The 23832-nt window shown below is 33.1% G+C and overlaps 1 protein-coding gene across 6 annotated transcripts in view; it reads left to right on the plus strand.

Annotated features, from left to right (window-relative positions):
• LOC128164347 (hemolymph lipopolysaccharide-binding protein-like) overlaps nt 1-23293 on the plus strand; it is a 33799-nt gene extending 10506 nt beyond the window's left edge. For 5 of the 6 annotated variants that reach the window (XM_052828147.1, XM_052828148.1, XM_052828144.1 and 2 more), the window contains exons 3-5: nt 10375-10452; nt 10832-11014; nt 12593-12835. In XM_052828147.1, the coding sequence (XP_052684107.1) occupies nt 10375-10452; nt 10832-11014; nt 12593-12804 (473 nt within the window). In that variant the 3' untranslated portion in view covers nt 12805-12835. Of the gene's footprint in view, nt 1-10374; nt 10453-10831; nt 11015-12592; nt 12836-20793; nt 20872-21226; nt 21410-23058 lie in introns of those variants that run through there. The other variant, XM_052828143.1, reaches the window with a different exon arrangement.
• Nucleotides 23294-23832: the final 539 nt, after the last annotated feature.

Genomic DNA, 23832 nt, shown 5'->3' on the forward strand with positions numbered 1-23832 from the left:
TATGTACAAGTGCAATGGACATTTTCAGTTTTAAAACGATGTTTTAATGCATTATTAAATAAACTTAGAAATATTAAAAAATATATATCCGAGTAACCGAGTACCGATTTTAGTATTCGATACTCGGACGTTCGATCGAGTACCCGGTTAACCGGGTACTCGTTTACATCCCTAGTATATATATATATATATATATATATATATATATATATATATATATATATATATATATATATATATATATATATATATATAGTACCCAAACTCCGTCACCATTAGCTGAAAACATTCCGTGTTTCTCTGTAAATTATTTTTTGCGGTTTTTATCATTTGCAATCACTAAATGTAACCTGAAACGTTATAATTCACAAGTAAAAGCTTTCCAAAAAGCTTGCCTGACTAAACAAAATTATTCAATAGAAGCATGCATGTATCAATTAGGCTATCTTATCAGAAATGAATTTTAATTTTCGCTGCTGATCATAAATTTATGCAAATTAAGGACGAAATGTCAGTCTTTTCCTCGATCTAGAACATGTAAATCAATTGAAATTCATTTATTTTATTAATTCTTTTTTTTAGGAATGTACACATATCATATAAGTTTATGTAAGCTTGAAAACTGGAGAGTAAAAAGTCGTTTTTTTTATTTGTACATGTATTTGTTATATTAATTAAGATGCGAAATCAACTAAAAGGCATTTTTAAAAATTTCCAACCATATGAAATATGAAAGGGTATACAAACACGTTTTGATTTTGAATGTGTGTGGGCAGCTTAATCAAAATCATCTTGACAAGCAATTAAAAAAGGGTGAATTCTCAAATTCATGAAAAAAAACCCTAACTGTAACGTCAATTCAATTAGAATTCCTTATTTGCAGTTTCATTTATTGCATGCTCCTACAAAAGTGGAGGGGGGGGGGGGTGCGAATCCATGATATTTCCATTTATCCTATAAAGTTAAGAAAAGTGCCAGCTGCCAAAAAAGTGGGGAGGGGGAAGCAGCCTCCCACACCCCAACTCCTGCGATGCTACGTGCCTGTGATGTAAACACATGGTGTGCTCTGGGGTATTCGCATGATCCCAATTAACGAACTCGTCAACTCGCGCGCAAAAACTATGAATGAGACATTATGGCGCGAAATCCTGCTATTACCAAGAGCCATGGGGAGGGGGTCAGATGAATTTTTGACATTTGTTTTGTAACAGCTATATACATGTATATTATACTTTTGTTCGGATGTTTTGGAAGAAATCTTTCGAATTAAGAAACACATTTGATTAGTAATTGTTAAATGTAGTAATGTACGTTTAGTAAGACATGCGAGTTATGATCCCTTTTCAAGATTAATGAAATCGCCCAACTGAACGAAAATCGGGTCACACCCCGCTTTGGCGATTTAGTTCCTCCATTTGTATAAATATATATTTGTTTTAACCTAAACTGATGACTCTCTTGTAATAATGATAATTCAACGCCAATTATTACTTACATTGTACCGTAATAGACAATATGTTACAACTTGTTGCGATGACCCCCCCCCCCCCCCCTTTCCCCGTTTTCACCATTCAAATATGGAATGCTGATCTATTTTTAAATCAGGATTACACACGTGTACTGCATGGTGAACGTCCCTTTTACTTGAAAACTCTTGCTCGCTGTTGTTATTACATGCCATATAACATTTTCATCAATTGTGAATGTAAATGCTGACATCTTAAACATGCATCGGTTAATCTTTTTTGTGAAATATCATGATATTGCTTGTCCCATTGTCTGCACTGTTTCGGAGATTGCAACTTTTAAACCTTAGATATGCCTGACGTCATGACGTCAGGCAATCAAATTATTAGCAAAAATATTTTTATTATTATTCAAATAAGCCATCTGAATACGACGTTTATCACACGTGCTATCATAACTTATGAACCTAACTCCGTCACCCACATGATCTATGATACGCCAGGGAATGAAGACACATTAACTCAATTTGTATCTAGACCAAGTTATTATAAGTAAAATCAGTGTATACAATTTAAATTGTATATCATTTCATCAAAGTGAAATGATCGCCAGAATAAAAAAAATGGGCCCTTGTAACAAAAATCACAATGACCTCTCAGAATGTATGGATGCTGTTTGATTTCTGTCCTTACATATATGAAATATATCATATCAATTATGAATATATTAATGATTATTTTATTTATTAATTACATTTCTAATAAATGTATATAAATACCGACATACCGTATATATCTGTAACCCTATATAATTAAAAAATTACGACATGAACAATTTGACGTTATCATCAAGTGTAGTGCACAAAAGATATTGCGGACTGAAAAAAAATGTATTAATGACCTTAATTAAAAATAAATTACATGTGAAATGTTTCATCGTGACCTCTCTTAAAATGACTGACCACGGTAGGTAATCAAATAGGCCTGCGTGTTAGAAATATCGTTATTTCTATATATCCGGCGACAATAAGACTAAAATGCTCTAGATGGTAAAAAGCACCTTATTTGAACTTTAGGTCGGTAGGGTGAATTCTGGAAATCCAAAAACTACTACCGAACAATCCGAAGCCTAATTCTTCTCTCTCTGATGATAATAATGAACAAATGATATAAATAAGAATAGTTAACAATAGTAATTAGCACTATAAGCATAAGTGACAGATGACACGGAGTAAAACTTCAAATTGAGTGAGTCAATAATATCAAGTCCACAAAGTTAAGAGTTAATTAAAAACGATTAAGCAATTACGCCTTACGTAAACAAATGTTTTTTGATTAATGTTTTGAAAGACAAAATGCGATAAAGATATTATAGCAAATTGATACCAAATAAAGCAATGTGAATTTGAAGTTTCATACAAAATGTCTTGAATTATAGTTCATTAAAATTTCACTCCATGATAATTCCTTCTCGCTCCGGAAAATGAGACGTCCTCGTCTCAAAGCTCACCGATGAGGATTGCTGGGTGCACGCGGCCTTTGACCGACTGGTAAAATTGCTGTTGATTATTTTCCGGTGTGCGGGAGTGTTGTGAATTCGGTTTCTTGAACTTGAGTTTTTCCTTAAGGCCGCAATGTCGTATTCTTGAGAGGTGATGATGTCGTTTAAGACTGATATCTTCTGGTTAGCGATGGTCTGTCTTTGCTTTAGGTCTTTAAGACACTGTTCCAAATCGTAGCAGTCGGTGCTTAGATTGCTAACGACATTCTTTAGCCTTTTATTTTGATTTCTCAACGTTGTCATGTGGTCTTGAATTGCAACAGGCTTAAATTATTTTTGAATGTCTTCTGGACTCAAGTGCTGGAACGGCAGCTGTTTCACAAGTTCCAGTCGGTTGTAATAATCTTTAATTCTTTTCGCGTCCCGGCGTCGTTTGCTTAAGGTCTTGGTTTGTGCAAGGTGCATTCTACATTGCGAAATATCAGCAATTGCAACACAAACTTCATGAGGCTTTTTCTCAGAAATTCCTACAGTTGGGTCGAGTTTTGATCCTGCTTGGGCATCAGTCGATCCTACAGACGGTACTGTCCGATTGCAGGTCCTTCCATCATTGGCCGAACCATTTTAGAACGAACCTTTGTCGTTGGTCGCCACCGGGTAAGTTGTCAGCGGATGAGAATGGCAAGGAATGGTTGCGTAGAAGCACATTTTAGCAAAATGGCCAAGTAATCCACTCACGAAACACTCCGAACGTGTCGCTCGACACGAGTACAGGTGTCAGCGGGTGAACGTATTTCCGCACCTGTAGCATGCTGAACAGGATCCAAGTCTGGAGTGTAGTCGTGCAAGTCCTGGGGATGTCAAGAAACTCGAAAAGCAGCGACGCTGGTTTGATGGTCGAAATGAGCGGGGAAATCCTCTGCTCTTGGGTTGCATTTCTGACACGTTGAATGTAATAATCTTGGGGAAACTCGCTGTTGTTGGTACACGGAATCTAACTGCTACAAAGTGTATGCAGCAGCCCCAGGTGAATTACCCTTAGGATATCTCCACCAAACTATCACTGGGGAAAATATGGCGTTTCTATATATCCGGCGACAATAAGACTAAAATGCTCTAGATGGTAAAAAGCACCTTATTTGAACTTTAGGTCGGTAGGGTGAATTCTGGAAATCCAAAAACTACACCCGAACAATCCGAAGCCTAATTCTTCTCTCTCTGATGATAATAATGAACAAATGATATAAATAAGAATAGTTAACAATAGTAATTAGCACTATAAGCATGAGTGACAGATGACACGGAGTAAAACTTCAAATTGATTGAGTCAATTATATCAAGGCAACAAAGTTAAGAGTTAATTAAAAACGATTAAGCAATTACGCCTTACGTAAACAAATGTTTTTTGATTAATGTTTTGAAAGACAAAATGCGATAAAGATATTATAGCAAATTGAAAACAAATAAAGCAATGTGAATTTGAAGTTTCATACAAAATGTCTTGAATTATAGTTCATTGAAATTTCACTCCATGATACACCTGTGAAAAGGTGTTAGCTAATTTCACGCAATTATTGTTGCATAAAATGTGCAAGGTGTAATTTTGTTATGATTATACACATTCTTAAATTTAACCGTTGTAAATTGTTTTCATTTGATTGAAAATTATTGACATGCAAAAACTGACGTCATAATCGCACTTGATTTCAAACGGCGAGGGGTTTCCCGAAAGTGACGGAGTTAGGGTAGTGACGGAGTTAGGGGGCTATGCGATATATATATATATATATATATATATATATATATATATATATATATATATATATATATATATATATATATATATATATATATTATTGTCAGTTAAATGTATAGGTCTTGTTCTTGAACAGAAGAAATTGACAGACAATTATTCAGTTTTAGCCATCAAAAACTAATATTAATATTATATCATGTCAATTTTCCTTTATAACTGAGAATTAATGTTCTGTTTGTATACAAAAAGTATATTAAAAAACTGGTATAAAATAGAAATGCTAAATTTCAATTAAATAAAGCTGGCTGTTTCCCAAAATGTTACATGTATATAAATACTATTATGTTATATAAAAACATGTGTTAGATGAATAGGAAAAATACAAAATAAGTGCACTCAATAAAATGTTTGCTGATATTTATTATGTGAACACTTATTGTTGAAACAATTCATCCAGTATCATACAAAGTTCCAACACCTTTTTTATGTGACATAGATTAGAATGTTATGAATGATTTGTATAGAACAAATTCTTCTGTGGTTGGTTCCATGCATCTTGAAAAGATGGTGTGAGTTGGTAAAAATGCAGAATAAGGTTCCATTCTAATTCTCATGCATTCCACTCAGGAAATATACGTAATGTCATGCTCTGGTAACTAAAATAGAATAAACATAAAGCGTTAAGAGAATTAATTTTTGCAAACATTGTGCACTCATCAAATACATATATATATATTCAATGCAGTTATTTCAAGAATGTGCTATGAAGTGATAATGACAATGTACTTTTTTCTTTTATTGTACATACATGTATTACATCATTTTGCCATTAATTTAAAACCCAGCTTACAGTTTCTTTGTCTTTTTATAATACATACAATGTCAAAAGATAGTTGCATCATGTGCATGTACTTTCAGTAATTTTAAAAGCCATAAAAACACTATAAACTTTTCAAATGATTTTACAAATGAAATATGTACTAATATACCAGTATCAATGTCACAAGTGATATACTTTTTAAAGCAATATCACTTATTTGACAAAATTAGGACACCCGGTCAATCAAGTCTGCACACACATGAAAAATGTAATGAATCAAATAGTTAAAACAGAATCACCAGAAACCATCTGTTTTTGTAACCAACCAGTGTAGCTTCAAAGATTTTTAGATTTCCAGTGGACAAAAAGATATTATATATTGAACAAAGATCAAAGTCATAAAGCTTTAATATGTGACAAATGAATGTCTGTATGAGTTGCAACTATCAACATTCTATGTACAACAAAAATAAGATTGCGTCAATAACAAAAACTAATCTGAAAAACATATTTCCAGTATAAAAAATTCGTGGGATTTCTGCAAATCCAATTCTCTCAGAGAATGAAAAAGACATTCAGTTAAGTTTATAGTATTTTCAAACATTTAGTAATCCGTTCAGAGGTTCCCACCACTTCAAATACCGATAATAATGCAGTGTTGCAATAAGATGTCCATACAAACCTTTCCCTTTTACACAAGACATTGTCGCTATTTAGATGACCTTGCTTGGCTTTCAATCAGCTTAAACCAAATATATCTACATAAGAGGAGTAGTTGTAAGTTTATTACAAGACAAAAAAGTGCCTTCTGGGCTTCAGCAGACTTGATTAGGTCATAAGCAATATCAAATTGACAATATTTCTATATTTCTGATTTTCAGAAACCTGTAGATTAGAAGAAAAAAGATACACTATCATGCTGTCATCATCAAAACAAAAGGGTGTGTCCCAGATTACACTTTTTTATGGTCATATGCCGTATTTGAGACATGGGTCAAACATTACCATGGTAATAGCCATAACAACTCATTGAGTAGGAAATGACATATAACTATATTTTCCAACAGTCCCTCTCTCTCTCTCTTTCTCTCTCTCTCTCTTCAATAACAATTACGTGTACACTGTAATTACAGTCTCTCTCTCTCTCTCTCTCTCTCTCTCTCTCTCTCTCTCACACACACACACACACACACACACACACACACACACACACACACACACAGAATCTATATCTCTCTCATAATCTCAATTGTATAATGTTATATTTACATAACAAATGCAGACCCTTGATTCATAAACACTCTTATCGTTCATAGATAAATAACACACAAAGTAAACAGTTTAAAAGAGATACATATGCATGTATCAAAACTACATGTTTGTGTGGAGGAAATTCTGTATGGAAATGACAGAAGGCATGATTGACGCAAACACAATATTCTAGGAAAAACATACAATATTTTTTTAACATATTTAGGTACCAATATATGTAAAAACTGACTATAATTATATCATACTAAAACATGCTTTTCAAGTAGGGATTTAAATTTTACTCGGTTGGCTTAGTCTATTAGTCGGAGCATTTAGTTGAGCGCTAGTCGAGTACTCGTTCATTTATATGAAACTGTGTGTCCTCATTCTAATTTCACATACATCGTATCTTAACCATATTAAACATGTAAAAAATTATGATAATATGCATTATACATGTAGATGTATTTGATTTCAAATAAATTGAAAAGTATTATATCTAGATATCCGTTAGATATGTCTAAGCTTTTCCCTTTTCTTGTGACGCTTACACATAATTCAGTTCATATCACCTTAGGCAAATCAAATGTGACCTGTTTCATGTTAAGTCAGTGTCCCGTGCCGTGCCGTGCCGTGCCAAATCAACAATTAAAGTTAATGATTTTATAAAAACAAACGCCTTCAGTTTATATGATTACATTTTTGATTATTACAAACATCTAATCCAATCAATACATGTAACTGTATAGTAGAACCACAAATTGATCTTTTAAGTACATGTTTTGCATAAGTACTTCTATTCAAAACAATAATTTGAACAACAAATTAAACAGATATCAATTTGTAACCTCTTAAATATGTACCAGGGACACCCGTTCGATTCAACAGAGTATATTTACATTCTACTGTGTTTTCCCATTAAATTCCGTGATGTTTAAATGCCTCTAAATGCAACACCTATTCACTGCGTATGAATTTACAAGTAATTTACATAAATAGTTCTCAAACAGTGATTTCTATGTTATCGGTTAAAAAATGTATTTCATAAATGTTGTCAAAACACCATGTTTTATAATTATTCAACAAAACAGTTGACTTTATTGTAAAAACCAAAATTTCAATAGTTACTTTTCATGGATTATATTTCCAGGCTCGTCGATCTCATCTCAAATGTCTCTGTTATAACCAGTTTAAACCGGTTTTACAAATCAGCTGTTCTTGCTGTTACTAATTTACTCCTTCCGTGATCTGCACTTTATATCGATTTATTTAAGTAAACAATTGGTTTCTTCAGTAGGGGAATGTAAATATAAGCATTAAATGATTTATTTTTGACGTCGTCGTGTCAATAACTGCCGTCAGATGAGCAGACAAATTATCATAACGCGCTAACGCGCGTTATTCAATTTGTCTGCTCACCTAACGGCAGTTATTGACACGACGACGTCAAAAATAAATCATTCAATGCTATAGTAACGTGATTAAAAAAGCCGAGAAAAGAAAACCAATAGCTGCCGGGTTATAACAAAAAAATGTGTTGACTTTCTTTCTTTACTTTAAAACGAGAAATCGACTAAGAAAATTTTAGTCGATGGTCGTCGTGACAGAGCGATACTCGAGTACTCGTTGACATCCTTACTTTTAGGTAACATTTCACAACGACCATTATATAAACATTTTGGTAACACATGCAGTGGAATTATTGCACTGCAGGTTTTTAAAGGAATATTTATCTATAGTTTAACATGTTTTTACCGATACATGGGTACACCCTAGCACGTTTCAGATTGTTGACAAAATCGAAAGCTGCTGTTCAGACGGTTTCATGCTGAACAGCATTTAATAAGATAAGGCTAATCACCCCAAACTTCGATTTTACAATTGGTCTACTGAAAAATGTATGTAGGTGTCTAAGTATCTTATTAACCCGTCATAAAGACTAAAACAAATTTCAGACAACATTAGCGTTCACTAACCCAGATCCATAAAGGATCATATTTAACCAATAAAATGCTTTATTTGGATACACTACAAATGAAAAATTTTGGAATACAAATAGATAAATTTCCAACACATGTAAGGTGGTGCTGACTATATGGAACAAGTATACTATTTAGAATGGTATAAGACCACGTCAGGAGACGTTAGGTGGCAGGGGACAGTTTTTTTGTTACAATTCATTGTAGCCAAGGGATGCATGTCTTCGGAACTCTGTAACTAGAATTTCCTCAGTTCCCATTCGGCACAAATACCTTAATTCACTCTTTATGAGGCCAATCACCAATTTCTGAAGAAAATTACTAATCAAAACCTGTAAAATTCTCTACATACTGGTTTTTATGAGATTTTGACCCTTTCAATTTTGCTAATTTTTCATGACTTTTCAGCTTTTTAGACCTCTTCCAGCTAATTCCCTGCAGAGGGTTGACCTTCCGTACCGCGTGCATGTTGCACTATCACATGTCACAAACTTACCGGTGTATAGTTTTCAATGTCCCATTTAACTGCTATTCGTGTTATTTTACCTCCCGTCTGTAACTTGCAATTTCACTGTGTAAAGTCAGCACAACAGTCATAGCCGCAGGTTTCGCATTTTACTTCTGATTCTCATGTACCTAACATAAGGGGCCTACATATTGCATATCAATTTCAAAAAGAGACACCCCTCTAACTAATGATAATCATTAAAAATCATTTCATGAATTTTAGCAACACTCATAAGCCTTCAAGTACAGCAACTCTCAATTTTACAAAAATATTGACGGGTACTTTATTCGAAACTGTCCCTTGCTACCTTAAGTCAATGCTTGGCAACTCAACGTGTTCGAAAACATTGTTCAAGCTAATACATAACATACTATCTTAAACCTCATGTGATAGAATTCTGTATTCACAAAGTTACCTGAGATGAAAAATCACGTGGTAAATTATAATATTCAGCATGTATCAACCCTTGGTAACAACAGAGAAAGCAAAAGTAAGAAGAATCAGTTTTTTCTCATTTAAACAATGAGAGCATGTTTGTTTATTAGTCTACCGTTGACATATTTAACTTTGATAATACAAATATACAGGAACTGTTAAAGGGAAAGCAATACACAGGCATGCGCTGACTATGTATGAGGTCAGTATAAAAGTAGGAGTCCTCAATATCTTATGGAGATTCTTGAAATTTTGATGACCCTTGCCTATGAAAGCAAATTTGAACATGTTAACAACATACATTTATCTAACGCAATTGCGTAAAGTTGCATTTTGGATGTTGACCATATCTGCAATTGAAAGAAAAATGTTTGTTTTAAAAGTTTATTTTCTCGCAAATATCGCATGTCCTTAAATGCAGTCATACTTTAACGCATTTTGAATAATTTTTTCAAAGTGCATATTTTGTTCAAAGTAAGTTGTCATAGAGCACCTCTTCTATATTGCATTTTATGTAGTTTGTAAATGCTAGAAATATTTTTTTAAGTCCAGGACCGACCGCTTCTTGCGATTTCGCGCATTTCAAAATATCAATTCAATTGTACATAGGAATGTAGAAATGCTTACTATAAAATTCGATTACATTTTTTTCATTTAGATGGAGACTACATATTTAGTCCACTAGAGTTGGCAACATTGACGACTGTCGTTCTTGTTTTGAACTTTCCAAGAAAAGGTAATGGGTTAAATGAAAATATAAGCTGGCTGAAAGTAAAAAAAAATCTTAAAAAGATTAAAACTCATGTTAGTTTCTCCATGTTTCTTTTTTATTAATTTTCCTCTCTATTTTTCATTTTGTTATTTTATTCTTTCATTCATTAGACTTCAGTTGTCCAGAGAGAGAGAGAGAGAGAGAGAGAGAGAGAGAGAGAGAGAGAGAGAGAGAGAGAGAGAGATACGGTCAAAGAGAGAGATACGGTCAGAGAGAGAGAGAAGAGAGGGAGAGAGTATTCTCCGAATTTATTTGAAGATAAAAGGCTACTCTGCTACTTTTTAATTTTTTCTACTGATCTACATTTTTAAGAAAAAATCATGCATTGGCTTCAATGCAATAGTTTCAGAATCCTCAGAGTCCTGCACGGCACCGGGGTATACGGCTGACCCCGTGTTGGGATGCTATCGTCTGTATACTGAACCTAAGACCAATACTGACGCCAGACAACAGTGTGCTAATGATGGAGGACGGCTCCTGTTAATGAACTCTGAAGCCGAGTATGAGAGAGTGAAATCCTTCGTTGGTAAACATTTACTTAACAAAAATGATTCTTTGGTTATTCACACAAGCTTGGAATAAAACATATCAAATATTGTAGAGAAAAATACATAATCTACATAAGTCAGTTACGTGCAAGTACCATGTTATATTTACATTCACCAATTTCCTCTCATTTCCTCTCTTTCTTACGGAAATTAATTGCAATTCATAGCTGTGTATAAACTGACAGGACTGAAATCTACACGCCCCGTTAAATGATTGGTCGAAACCTTAAGCAACCTAAGAAAAAAACACGGACTGCACGGAGTGGTCATGATGATGTCAGACTCAAACGGATGTTCGGCCATTTTGTACAATTGAGGATCAGAGTGTAGACATTTCTTGAACTGGCTTGTTTCTGCCTGAAACTGGTCAAAAATGTTGCCGAAAGATATAAAAGCAAAATTTATGAAGTCCTACATGTCATTTCGTTCGAAAAGCATGCACAAATGTACAAAATGGCCGCACATCCCCCTTAAAGACGAGTATGTTGTTTCTTTTAGCTGACGTACTTTTGTACATTATCAGTAATTTAATGGGGTTTTTTTACTTTTACAATCAATACGTCCATTCCTTGGAAAAAGGATGTAAAATATATATATATCAATATATCAATGTACCTAGTTTTTCTGGAAATAAACACAAAATTTACAAAGAAAATATCAACGATCAATGTATAAATTATTTGTTATAGCTACTCTAACATTACCTTATCAAACAAATGCATTTTAAATTAAAGAAATGCGTAATATCACGCACACTCGAGCTCTTTGTTTCACCGAACCGCGTATATTTCAGCCCGTTCAGTCAGAACTGTATGAATTTAAGGCACGAAGAAAAAACCCCCACAGTGGATGTAAATTGTAAGTAAATGCTTTCTTTGGTGATCCATGCGGGGTAAGAAGGTGGCGACACTGCACAAAAGATTGTTTCAACAAATCGATGAAAAGGGCTTGTAGATTTCAGTTGATCTTGTCAATTTACACAGAGCTATGAATTACAATCAATTTCCGTTAGAAATCGAGGTAATCATGCTTGGTAGATGTAAACATGTATCTATTAACTCGTCTTAGAAATCAGATTATTTTTGCAATCGGAATTAGGTACTTATCTCAAAGATGGCACTTGTTCATTCAACTTTAGTAAACAGCTTGATATGCAGCCTGAATTAACCTTTTGACCATATTCATTCAACGAAATGGTGAACGATTTATTTTTAGGTTTAATATTTTAAAATAGGTTAATTGTGTACTTCCACACGTACAAACACTCGTTAAGATGTTTATTTTGTTTTTGGTTTTTTTTTAAAGTTTGTGTTAAATTATTTGTTTCTTGGTTTTTTGTTATTATTTCTAGGGTATTTCTTTAAATCCCTTTTGCGTAGAACTATCTTAATTCATTGAGCATTACATGATGGTTTTATAAAGAAAGAAGCTATATAATTTTAGATTTAAAAATTGAATCAATTTTCTACAACTTTATATAAAGTTCTTCTCTTAAAGGATATATATCATGTCACGACCAGATATATATAATCAATATTTATTTTCATTTCTTTCAGAACAAAATTCGTTCATTGGCATGTGGATTCAGGGATCGAGAAGTTCCGTTTCCTCGCCATGGTTAACTGACAATGGCGACCCTCTTCCTTACCTAGGCCCAACTTATACAGAGATTAGTTCACCTACGGCATTAGCATTCGTAATGAATGCAATAGGAGCTACTGGCGGAGTAGAAGGCACAAGAAATGTCCCTTTTATTTGTGAAATTTGATACTCTAAACAATAAAGAGGAATGAAATGAATTTTTGCGTTGGTTTTAATGATTGAATACTTTGTGACAACGACAGGAATGGTTACTAAAGCATTGAATCATGAAAATTTGTATGCACACATCGCTGTAGTTATGAGACTGTATCTTTCAAAAAATCATAATTCGATGGTTTTGTTTACATTTTTTAACTTTTTGTCCAAGTGATTTATACCTTAAAATTCCTATATTATCCTAAGGGTAAGTTCATATGAATAGAATACAAGCATGAACTTTAATTTTCGCTTTTGTCGTTACAGTTTACAGCGGCGTGTGCATACAAATTAAGTAACGCGCGTTAGTGCGGTATGAATTTGTTTGCACACATCGCTGCAGTTATGAAACTGTATCTTTCAAAAATATGATTTAATGCTCATATTTACATTTTTGGAACTTCTTGCCTTGTCTGCAAATGTGATTTATACATTGAAATTCCTATATTATCCCGAGGGTAAGTTCATATTAATTGAAGAGCCACAGTAACAGCCACAAATGTGAACTTTGATTTTCGCTTGTGACGTTGCAGTTTAAAGCGTTCAACGTTTGTGATTTCATAATAAAACAGGTCATTTTAACCTTTGAGTACCCTGTGTGTATTACAATGTTATAAATGCCGTAGCTTTCAACATGATGCAATACAATAAGGTATATTTTATGGATTATGGGAAATACTGGTTTGAACATATTTTATTATATTTACATTAGTACACATATCTTTGGCTTGTAAAGAGTGTTGAAAGCTACAACAGCTATAACACTATATTCACATTCTACTGTGTTTTTCCATTAACTTTTGTGATCTTTAAATACCTCTAAATGCAACAGCTAATCATTGCGTGTGAAGTTACATGTTATTTACATAAGTAGTTCGCAAACAGTGATTCCTGTTATTTGTAAAATAAAATATGTCATACATGTTGTCAAAGCATCATGTTTTACAATTATTCAAGAAAAAGTTGATTTTATTATTAAGAAGATTTATTTTTCATGGATTATAATTTTCTTGCTCATCGATCTGAATTCAACAGTCTATATTATATGTGATAACCAGTTTAAACCGATTTTTTATAAAACAGCTGTTCTTGCTGTTACTAATTACTCCCTACGTGGTCTGCAATTTGTATCGATTTATCTATGTAAATAATTGATTTCATCAGAAAGGAAATCTAAATTTAAGCATGAAATGATTTATTTTTGACGTCGTTGTGCCAATAACTGATGTTAGTTGAGCAGACAAATTGAATAACGCGTTTACGAGCGTTATTCAATTTGTCTGCTCACCTGACGGTAGTTATCGACAGGACGACGTCAAAAATAAATCATTCAATGCTATAGTAATGCACACAGGGTACTCAAAGGTTAAAATGAAGAGTTTTATTATGAAATCACAAACGTTGAGAGCTGTAAACTGCAACGTCACATGCGAAAATCAAAGTTCACACTTAAATGTGGCTGTTACAGTGGCTCTTCAATTAATATGAACTTACCCTAAGGATAATATAGGAATTTCAAGGTATAAATCACATTTGTAGACAAGGCAAGAAGTTAAAAAAATGTAAATATAAGCATTAAATCATATTTTAGAAAGATACAGTCTCATAACTGCATCGATGTATGCATACGAATTTTCTTAACGCGCGTTACTTAATTTGTATGCACACACCGCTATAAACTAAAATCAAAGTTCATGCTTGTGGCTGATACAGTGGTTATTCTATTAATATGAACTTACCCTAAGGATAAGATATGAATTTTCAAAGGGGCATGGTCACGATTTTGGTCAAATTCTATTTTAATCTTTTTATTATTTATAATGCTTTAGAAATGCATTTCTAATGATGAAATAAAATTTGAGAGTCATTCATAGAGTTATAAGCAAGATACAGGGCTCACAAGTCTTTGTCATGTAAACAAGGCTCGTGCCCTGTTTTTGTTTACATAGGTTCAATATACCATTAAGAAATATTTTTCTAGCTTATTTGTTTATCTTTTAATTTATTTTAAGCATACATAAACAGTTCCTAACGTTAAGCACAAAAAAGTCATTCGTTTTATGTTTAAAACTGAAATTTTTACTTCAACGTTCAAAATGTAAACAAACCCTTTGTTTACTTAGCGAATAATTTCAAGCTCTATAACTCGCTTATAACTCAACAAACGACACTCAAATTTTGGTTGCCTATTAAAAATTCATCACTAAAGCATTGTAAACATTAAATTCGGGAAAATAATTTTTTATCAAAATCGTGACCATGCCCCTTTAAGATGCACTGTAAAGCTTTCTGAATTGTAGTTATCATTAAACAGTTTTATATGGTCGAAGCATGGTCAAATCCAATAAAGCCCGAAGGGCTTTATGATAGATTTGACCACGCTCCGAGCAAAAATATCACCCATTACGATGTAATATTGAAAGAATGATTCCTTCGCACTTTAAAATATAAACGAAACAGGTAGTCTTTAACTGATATATACATTTCCTTTATTCGACTTATTTCAGAATTAGGTGATGTACTTAAGGAATAAGGAATAATTCTTCGTGTATTATGAGGTGATAATTATGGCCGAGGCGAGGTTAAATCCAAAGGGCTTTATGATAGATTTGACCACGCTCCGACCAAAATTATCACCTCATAATATTCAAAGAATGATCTTATCGCTTATATTTATATTATTTCCAATTTCTTAAAACCACTATATTTTCATGTAGCACATGCAATGTACTACCACGCGACACAGCCAATACCGTTTTTGGGTTTTGCTGTAAGACACGCCCATTTTGTGTCGCTCATCTTTTATGAAATTAATGGGCTGTAGGCTTCAAAATTGATTGGTAATGTTCTCAGAGACAAAGACAGTTTAAAATGTAAATATTATGCGATAATTGCTCACAGGAACAGAAGAATTTACATGTATTAGAAAGTGTACAAGTAGAGGCTGTGCGCATCATTACAGAATTAAGGAGCACTTCCCTGAGACAAAACTTATGTTAGGATGGGACACATTAAATTATAGAAAAAAAATATGCAAAGTTACACTAATGTATAAAATATTTGATAATTAAACACCTAAATATTTGTATGATATGGTTAAACAATATCTACCAGTTTCAATAATTATTCCTTAGGCAGTAATACCTTTTTTAACACACCAATAGCCAGTTATTCAGTTTTAGCCATCAAAAATTAATATTAATATTATATCATGTCAATTTCCCTTTATAACTGAGAATTAATGTTTTGTTTGTATACAAAAAGTATATTAAAAAACTGGTATAAAATAGAAATGCTAAATTTCAATTAAATAAAGCTGGCTGTTTCCCAAAATGTTACATGTATATAAATATGTTATATGAAAACATGTGTTAGATGAATAGGAAAAATACAAAATAAGTGCACTCAATAAGATGTTTGCTGATATTTATTATGTGAACACTTATTGTTGAAACAATTCATCCAGTAACATACAAAGTTCCAACACATTTTTTATGTGACATAGATTAGAATATTATGAATGATTTGTATAGAACAAATTCTTCTGTGGTTGGTTCCATGCATCTTGAAAAGATGGTGTGAGTTGGTAAAAATGCAGAATAAGGTTCCATTCTAATTCTCACGCATTCCATTAAGGAAATATACGTAATGTCATGGTCTGGTAACTAAAATAGAATAAACATAAAGTGTTAAGAGAATTAATTTTTGCAAACATTGTGCACTCATCAAATACATATATATATTCAATACAGTTATTTCAAGAATGTGCTATGAAGTGATAATGACAATGTACTTTTTTCTTTCATTGTACATACATGTATTACATCATTTTGTCATTAATGTAAAACCCAGCTTACAGTTTCTTTGTCTTTTTATAATACATACAATGTCAAAAGATAGTTGCATCATGTGCATGTACTTTCAGTAATTTTAAAAGCCATAAAAACACTATAAACTTTTCAAATGATTTTACAAATAAATTATGTACTAATATACCAGTATCAATGTCACAAGTGATATACTTTTTAAAGCAATATCACTTATTTGACAAAATTAGGACACCTGGTCATTCAATTCTGCACACACGTGAAAAATGTAATGAGTCAAATAGTTAAAACAGAATCACCAGAAACCATCTGTTTTTGTTACCAACCAGTGTAACTTCAAAAATTTTTAGATTTCCAGTGGACAAAAAGATATTATATATTGAACAAAGATCAAAGTTAAAACCTTTAATATGTGACAAATGAATGTCTGTATGAGTTGCAACTATCAACATTCTATGTACAACAAAAATAAGATTGCGTCAATAACAAAAACTAATTGGAAAAACTTAATTCCAGTATAAGAAATTCATGGGATTTCTGCAAATCCAATTCTCTCAGAGAATGTAAAAGACATTTCGTTAAGTTTATAGTATTTTCAAACTCTTAGTAATCCGTTCAGAGGTTCCCCCACTTCAAATACCGATAATAATGCAGTGTTGCAATAAGATGTCCATACAAATTTTTCCCTTTTACACAAGACATTGTACAGTACCAATCAGACCCAACCTAACAGAAAGTAAACCCCAACTAAACCCTGGGTTTACTTTCTGGGTTTACTCTGGGTTTACAAGAGTGGACCCAGAGTGAACCCAGAGTAAACCCCAATTAAACCCAGAGTGGACACAGAGAGTAAACCCCGATAAGAAGAGTACCCTGAAAGCAGACGCTACATGTGTATTCGGAATACAGGATTACACTTCTCCCAGATTACACTTTTTTATGGTCATATGCCGTATCTGAGACATGGATCAAACATTACCATGGTAATAGCCATAACAACTCATTGAGTGGGAAATGACATATAACTATAAATGTTTTCATGGCTTTTCCAACTCTCTCTCTCTCTCTCTCTCTCTCTCTCTCTCTCTCTCTCTCTCTCTCTCTCTCTCTCTCAACATCTTTGTCAGCAATACTACAATTGCATTTTTGGCATTTTTGAAATATTTATATGGTTCATGGATGCAAGGCAATCAATAACAATTACATGTACACTGTAATTACAGTCTCTCTCTCTCTCTCTCTCTCTCTCTCTCTCTCTCTCTCTCTCTCTCTCTCTCTCTCAAAACTACATGTATGTGTCGAGGAAATTCTGTATGGAAATGACAGAAGGCAGGATTGACCCAAACACAATATTCTAGGAAAAACATACAATATTTTTTAACATATCTAGGTACCAATATGAGTAAAGACTGACTATAGTTCAACTGCAGACACATATCATAATAAAACATGTCTTTCAAGTAGGAATGTCAATTTTACTCGGTTGGCTTAGTCGATTAATCGGAGCCTTTAGTCGAGCGATAGCCGAGTACTCGTTCATTTATTTGAAACTGTGTGTCCTTATTCTTATTTCACATACACCGTATCTTAATCATATTAAACATGTAAAAACTTACGATAATATGCATTATAGCTGTATTTGATTTCAAAATTAAATAGAAAAGCATTTTATCTAGATATCCGTTAGATATGTCTTAGCTTATCCCTTTTCTTGTGACGCTTACACATAATTGAGTTCCATATCACCTTAGGCAAATCAAATGTGACCTGTTTCATGTTAAGTCAGTGTCCCGTGCCGTGCCGTGCCAAATCAACAATTAAAGTTAATGATTTTATAAAAACAAACGCCTTCAGTTTATATGATTACATTTTTGATTATTACAAACAAAGTACATGTTTTGCATGAGGACTTCTATTCAAAACAATAATTTGAACAACAAATTAAACAGATATCAATTTGTAGCCTCGTAAAAATATACTAAGGACACCCGTTCGATTCAACAGAGTGAAACGTGATTAAAAAAGCCGAGAAAAGAAAACTTTTTTTTATTTGAAGTCCAATAGCTGCCGGGTTATAACAAAAAATGTGTTGACTTTCTTTACTTTAAAACGAGAAATCGACTAAGGAAATTTTAGTCGATGATCGTCGTGACAGAGCGATACTCGAGTACTCGTTGACATCCTTACTTTTAAGTAACATTTAACAACGACCATTATATAAACATTTTGGTAACACATGCAGTGGAATTATTGCACTGCAGGTTTTTAAAGGAATATTTATCTATAGTTTAACATGTTTTTACCGATACATGGGTACACCCTAGCACGTTTCAGATTGTTGACAAAATCGAAAGCTGCTGTTCAGACGGTTTCATGCTGAACAATATTTAATAAGATAAGGCTAATCACCCCAAACTTCGATTTTACAATTGGTCTACTGAAAAATGTATGTAGGTATCTAAGTATCTTATTAACCCGTCATAAAGACTAAAACACATTTCAGACAACATTAGCGTTCACTAACCCAGATCCATAAAGGATCATATTTAACCAATAAAATGCTTTATTTGGATACACTACAAATGAAAAATTTTGGAATACAAATAGATAAATTTCCAACACATGTAAGGTGGTGCTGACTATATGGAACAAGTATACTATTTAGAATGGTATAAGACCACGTCCATTTAAGTACAGGAGACGTTAGGTGGCAGGGGACAGTTTTTTTGATACAATTCATTGTAGCCAAGAGATGCATGTCTTCGGAACTCTGTAACTAGAATTTCCTCAGTTCCCATTCAGCACAAATACCTTAATTCACTCTTTATAAGGCCAATCACCAATTTCTGAAGAAAATTACTAATCAAAACCTGGAAAATTCTCTACATACTGGTTTTTATGAAATTTTGACTCTTTCATATTTTGCTAATTTTTCATGATTTTTCAGCTTTTTAGACCTCCTCCAGCTAATTCCCTGCAGAGGGTTGACCTTCCGTACCGCGTGCATGTTGCACTATCACAAACTTACCGGTGTATAGTTTTCAATGTCCCATTTACCTACTTTTCGTGTTATTTTACCTCCCGTCTGTAACTTGCAATTTCACTGTGTAAAGTCAGCACAACAGTCATAGCCGCAGATTTCGCATTTTACTTCTGATTCTCATGTACCTAACATAAGGGACCTACATATTGCATATCAATTTCAACAAAATACACCCCTCTAACTAATGATAATCATTAAAAATCATTTCATGAATTTTAGCAACACTCATAAGCCTTCAAGTACAGCAACTCTCAATTTTACAAAAATATTGACGGGTACTTTATTCGAAACTGTCCCTTGCTACCTTAAGTCAATGCTTGGCAACTCAACGTGTTCGAAAACATTGTTCAAGCTAATACATAACATACTATCTTAAACCTCATGTGATAGAATTCTGTATTCACAAAGTTACCTGAGGTGAAAAATCACGTGGTAAATTATAATATTCAACATGTATCAACCCTTGGTTACAACAGAGAAAGCAAAAGTAAGGAGAATCAGTTTTTTCTCATTTAAACAATGAGAGCATGTTTGTTTATTAGTCTACCGTTGACATATTTAACTTAGATAATACAAATATACAGGAACTGTTAAAGGGAAAGCAATACACAGGCATGCGCTGATTATGTATGAGGTCAGTATAAAAGTAGGAGTCCTCAATATCTTATGGAGATTCTTGAAATTTTGATGACCCTTGCCTATGAAAGCAAATTTGAACATGTTAACAACATACATTTATCTAACGCAATTGCGTAAAGTTGCATTTTGGATGTTGACCATATCTGCAATTGAAAGAAAAATGTTTGTTATAAAAGTTTATTTTCTCGCAAATATCGCATGTCCTTAAATGCAGTCATCCTTTAACGCATTTTGAATAATTTTTTCAAAGTGCATATTTTTTTCAAAGTAAGTTGCTATAGAGCACCTCTTCTATATTGCATTTTATGTAGTTTGCAAATGCTAGAAATATTTTTTTAAGTCCAGGACCGACCGCTTCTTGCGATTTCGCGCATTTCAAAATATCAATTCAATTGTACATAGGAATGTAGAAATGCTTACTATAAAATTCGATTACATTTTTTTCATTTAGATGGAGACTACATCTTTAGTCCACTAGAGTTGGCAACATTGACGACTGTCGTTCTTGTTTTGAACTTTCCAAGGAAAGGTAATGGGTTAAATGAAAATATTAGCTGGCTGAAAGTAAAAAAAAATCTTAAAAAGATTAAAACTCATGTTAGTTTCTCCATGTTTCTTTTTTATTAATCTTCCCCCCTTTTTTTGATTTTGTTATTTTATTCTTTCATTCATTAGACTTCAGTTGTCCAGAGAGAGAGAGAGAGAGAGAGAGAGAGAGAGAGAGATACGGCCAGAGAGAGAGAGATACGGTCAGAGAGAGAGAAGAGAGGGAGAGAGTATTCTCCGAAGTTATTTGAAGATAAAAGGCTACTCTGCTACTTTTTAATTTTTTCTACTGATCTACATTTCTAAGAAAAAATTATGCATTTGCCTCAATGCAATAGTTTCAGAATCCTCAGAGTCTTGCACGGCACCGGGGTATACGGCTGACCCCGTGTTGGGATGCTATCGTCTGTATACTGAACCTAAGACCAATACTGACGCCAGACAACAGTGTGCTAATGATGGAGGACGGCTCCTGTTAATGAACTCTGAAGCCGAGTATGAGAGAGTGAAATCCTTCGTTGGTAAACATTTACTTAACAAAAATGATTCTTTGGTTATTCACACAAGCTTGGAATAAAACATAGCAAATATTGTAGAAAAAAAACATAATCTACATAAGTCAGTTACGTGCAAGTACCATGTTATATACCAAGTAAGATTTCCTCTCTTTCTTACGGAAATTAATTGCAATTCATAGCTGTGTATAAACCGACAGGACTGAAATCTACACGCCCCGTTAAATGATTGGTCGAAACCTTAAGCAGCCTAAGAAAAATCACGGACTGCACGGAGTGGTCATGATGATGTCAGACTCAAACTCCCATTAAGGGGAATGTTCGGCCATTTTGTACAATTGAGGATCAGAGTGTAGACATTTCTTGAACTGGCTTGTTTCTGCCTGAAACTGGTCAAAAATGTTGCCAAAAGATATAAAAGCAATAAATATGAAGTCCTACATGTCATTTCGTTCGAAAAGCATGCACAAATGTACAAAATGGCCACACATCCCCCTTAAAGACGAGTATGTTGTTTCTTTTAGCTGACGTACTTTTGTACATTATCAGTAATTTAGTGGGTTTTGTTTACTTTTACAATCAATACGTCCATTCCTTGAAAAAAGGATGTAATATATATATATATATATATATATATATATATATATATATATATATATATATATATATATATATATATATATATATATATATATATATATATATATATATATATCAATGTAGCTAGTTTTTCTGGAAATAAACACAAAATTTACAAAGAAAATATCAACGATCAATGTATAAATTATTTGTTATAGCTACTCTAACATTACCTTATCAAACAATTGCATTTTAAATTAAAGAAATGCGTAATATCACGCACACTCGAGCCCTTTGTTTCACCGGACCGCGTATATTTCAGCCCGTTCAGTCAGAACTGTATGAATTTAAGGCACAAAGAAAAAACCCCCACAGTGGATGTAAATTGTAAGTAAATGCTTTCTTTGGTGATCCATGCGGGGTAAGAAGGTGGCGACGTTGCACAAAATATTGTTTCAACAAATCGATAAAAAGGGCTTGTAGATTTCAGTTGATCTTGTCAATTTACACAGAGCTATGAATTACAATCAATTTCCGTTAGAAATAGTCATGCTTGGTAGATGTAAACATGTATCTATTAACTCGTCTTAGAAATCAGATTGTTTTTGCAATTGGAATTAGGTACTTATCTCAAAGATGGCACTTGTTCATTCAACTTAAGTAAACAGCTTGATATGCAGCCTGAATTAACCTTTTGACCATATTCATTCAATGAAATGATGAACGATTTATTTTTAGGTTTAATATTTTAAAATAGGTTAATTGTGTACTTCCACACGTACAAACACTCGTTAAGATGTTTATTTTGTTATTTTTTTTTTAAAGTTTATGTTAAATTATTTGTTTCTTTGTTTTTTGTTATTATTTCTGGGATATTTCTTTAAATCCCTTTTGCGTTGAACTATCTTAATTCATTGAGCATTACATGATGGTTTTATAAAGAAAGAAGCTATATAATTTTAGATTTAAAAATTGAATCAATTTTCTACATCTTTATATAAAGTTCTTCTCTTTAAGGATATATATCATGTCACGACCAGTTATATATAATCAATATTAATTTTAATTTCTTTCAGTACAAAATTCGCTCATCGGCGTTTGGATTCAGGGATCGAGAAGTTCCTTTTCCTCGCCATGGTTAACTGACAATGGCGACCCTCTTCCTTACCTTGGCCCAGCTTATGTGGAGATTGCTTCACCTACGGCATTAGCATTCGTAATGAATGCAGTAGGAGCTACTGGCGGAGTAGAAGGCACAAGTAATGTCCCTTTTATTTGTGAAATTTGATACTCTAAACAATAAAGAGGAATGAAATGAATTTTTGCGTTGGTTTTAATGATTGGATACTTTGTGACAACGACAGGAATGGTTACTAAAGCATTGAATCATGAAAATTTGTATGCACACATCGCTGTAGTTATGAGACTGTATCTTTCAAAAAATCATAATTCGATGGTTTTGTTTACATTTTTTAACTTTTTGTCCAAGTGATTTATACCTTAAAATTCCTATATTATCCTAAGGGTAAGTTCATATGAATAGAATACAAGCATGAACTTTAATTTTCGCTTTTGTCGTTACAGTTTACAGCGGCGTGTGCATACAAATTAAGTAACGCGCGTTAGTGCGGTATGAATTTGTTTGCACACATCGCTGCAGTTATGAAACTGTATCTTTCAAAAATATGATTTAATGCTCATATTTACATTTTTGGAACTTCTTGCCTTGTCTGCAAATGTGATTTATACATTGAAATTCCTATATTATCCCGAGGGTAAGTTCATATGAATTGAAGAGCCACAGTAACAGCCACAAATGTGAACTTTGATTTTCGCTTGTGACGTTGCAG

This window comes from Crassostrea angulata, chromosome 9 (genome assembly GCF_025612915.1).
Source record: "Crassostrea angulata isolate pt1a10 chromosome 9, ASM2561291v2, whole genome shotgun sequence".
Classification (NCBI taxonomy): domain Eukaryota; kingdom Metazoa; phylum Mollusca; class Bivalvia; order Ostreida; family Ostreidae; genus Magallana; species Magallana angulata.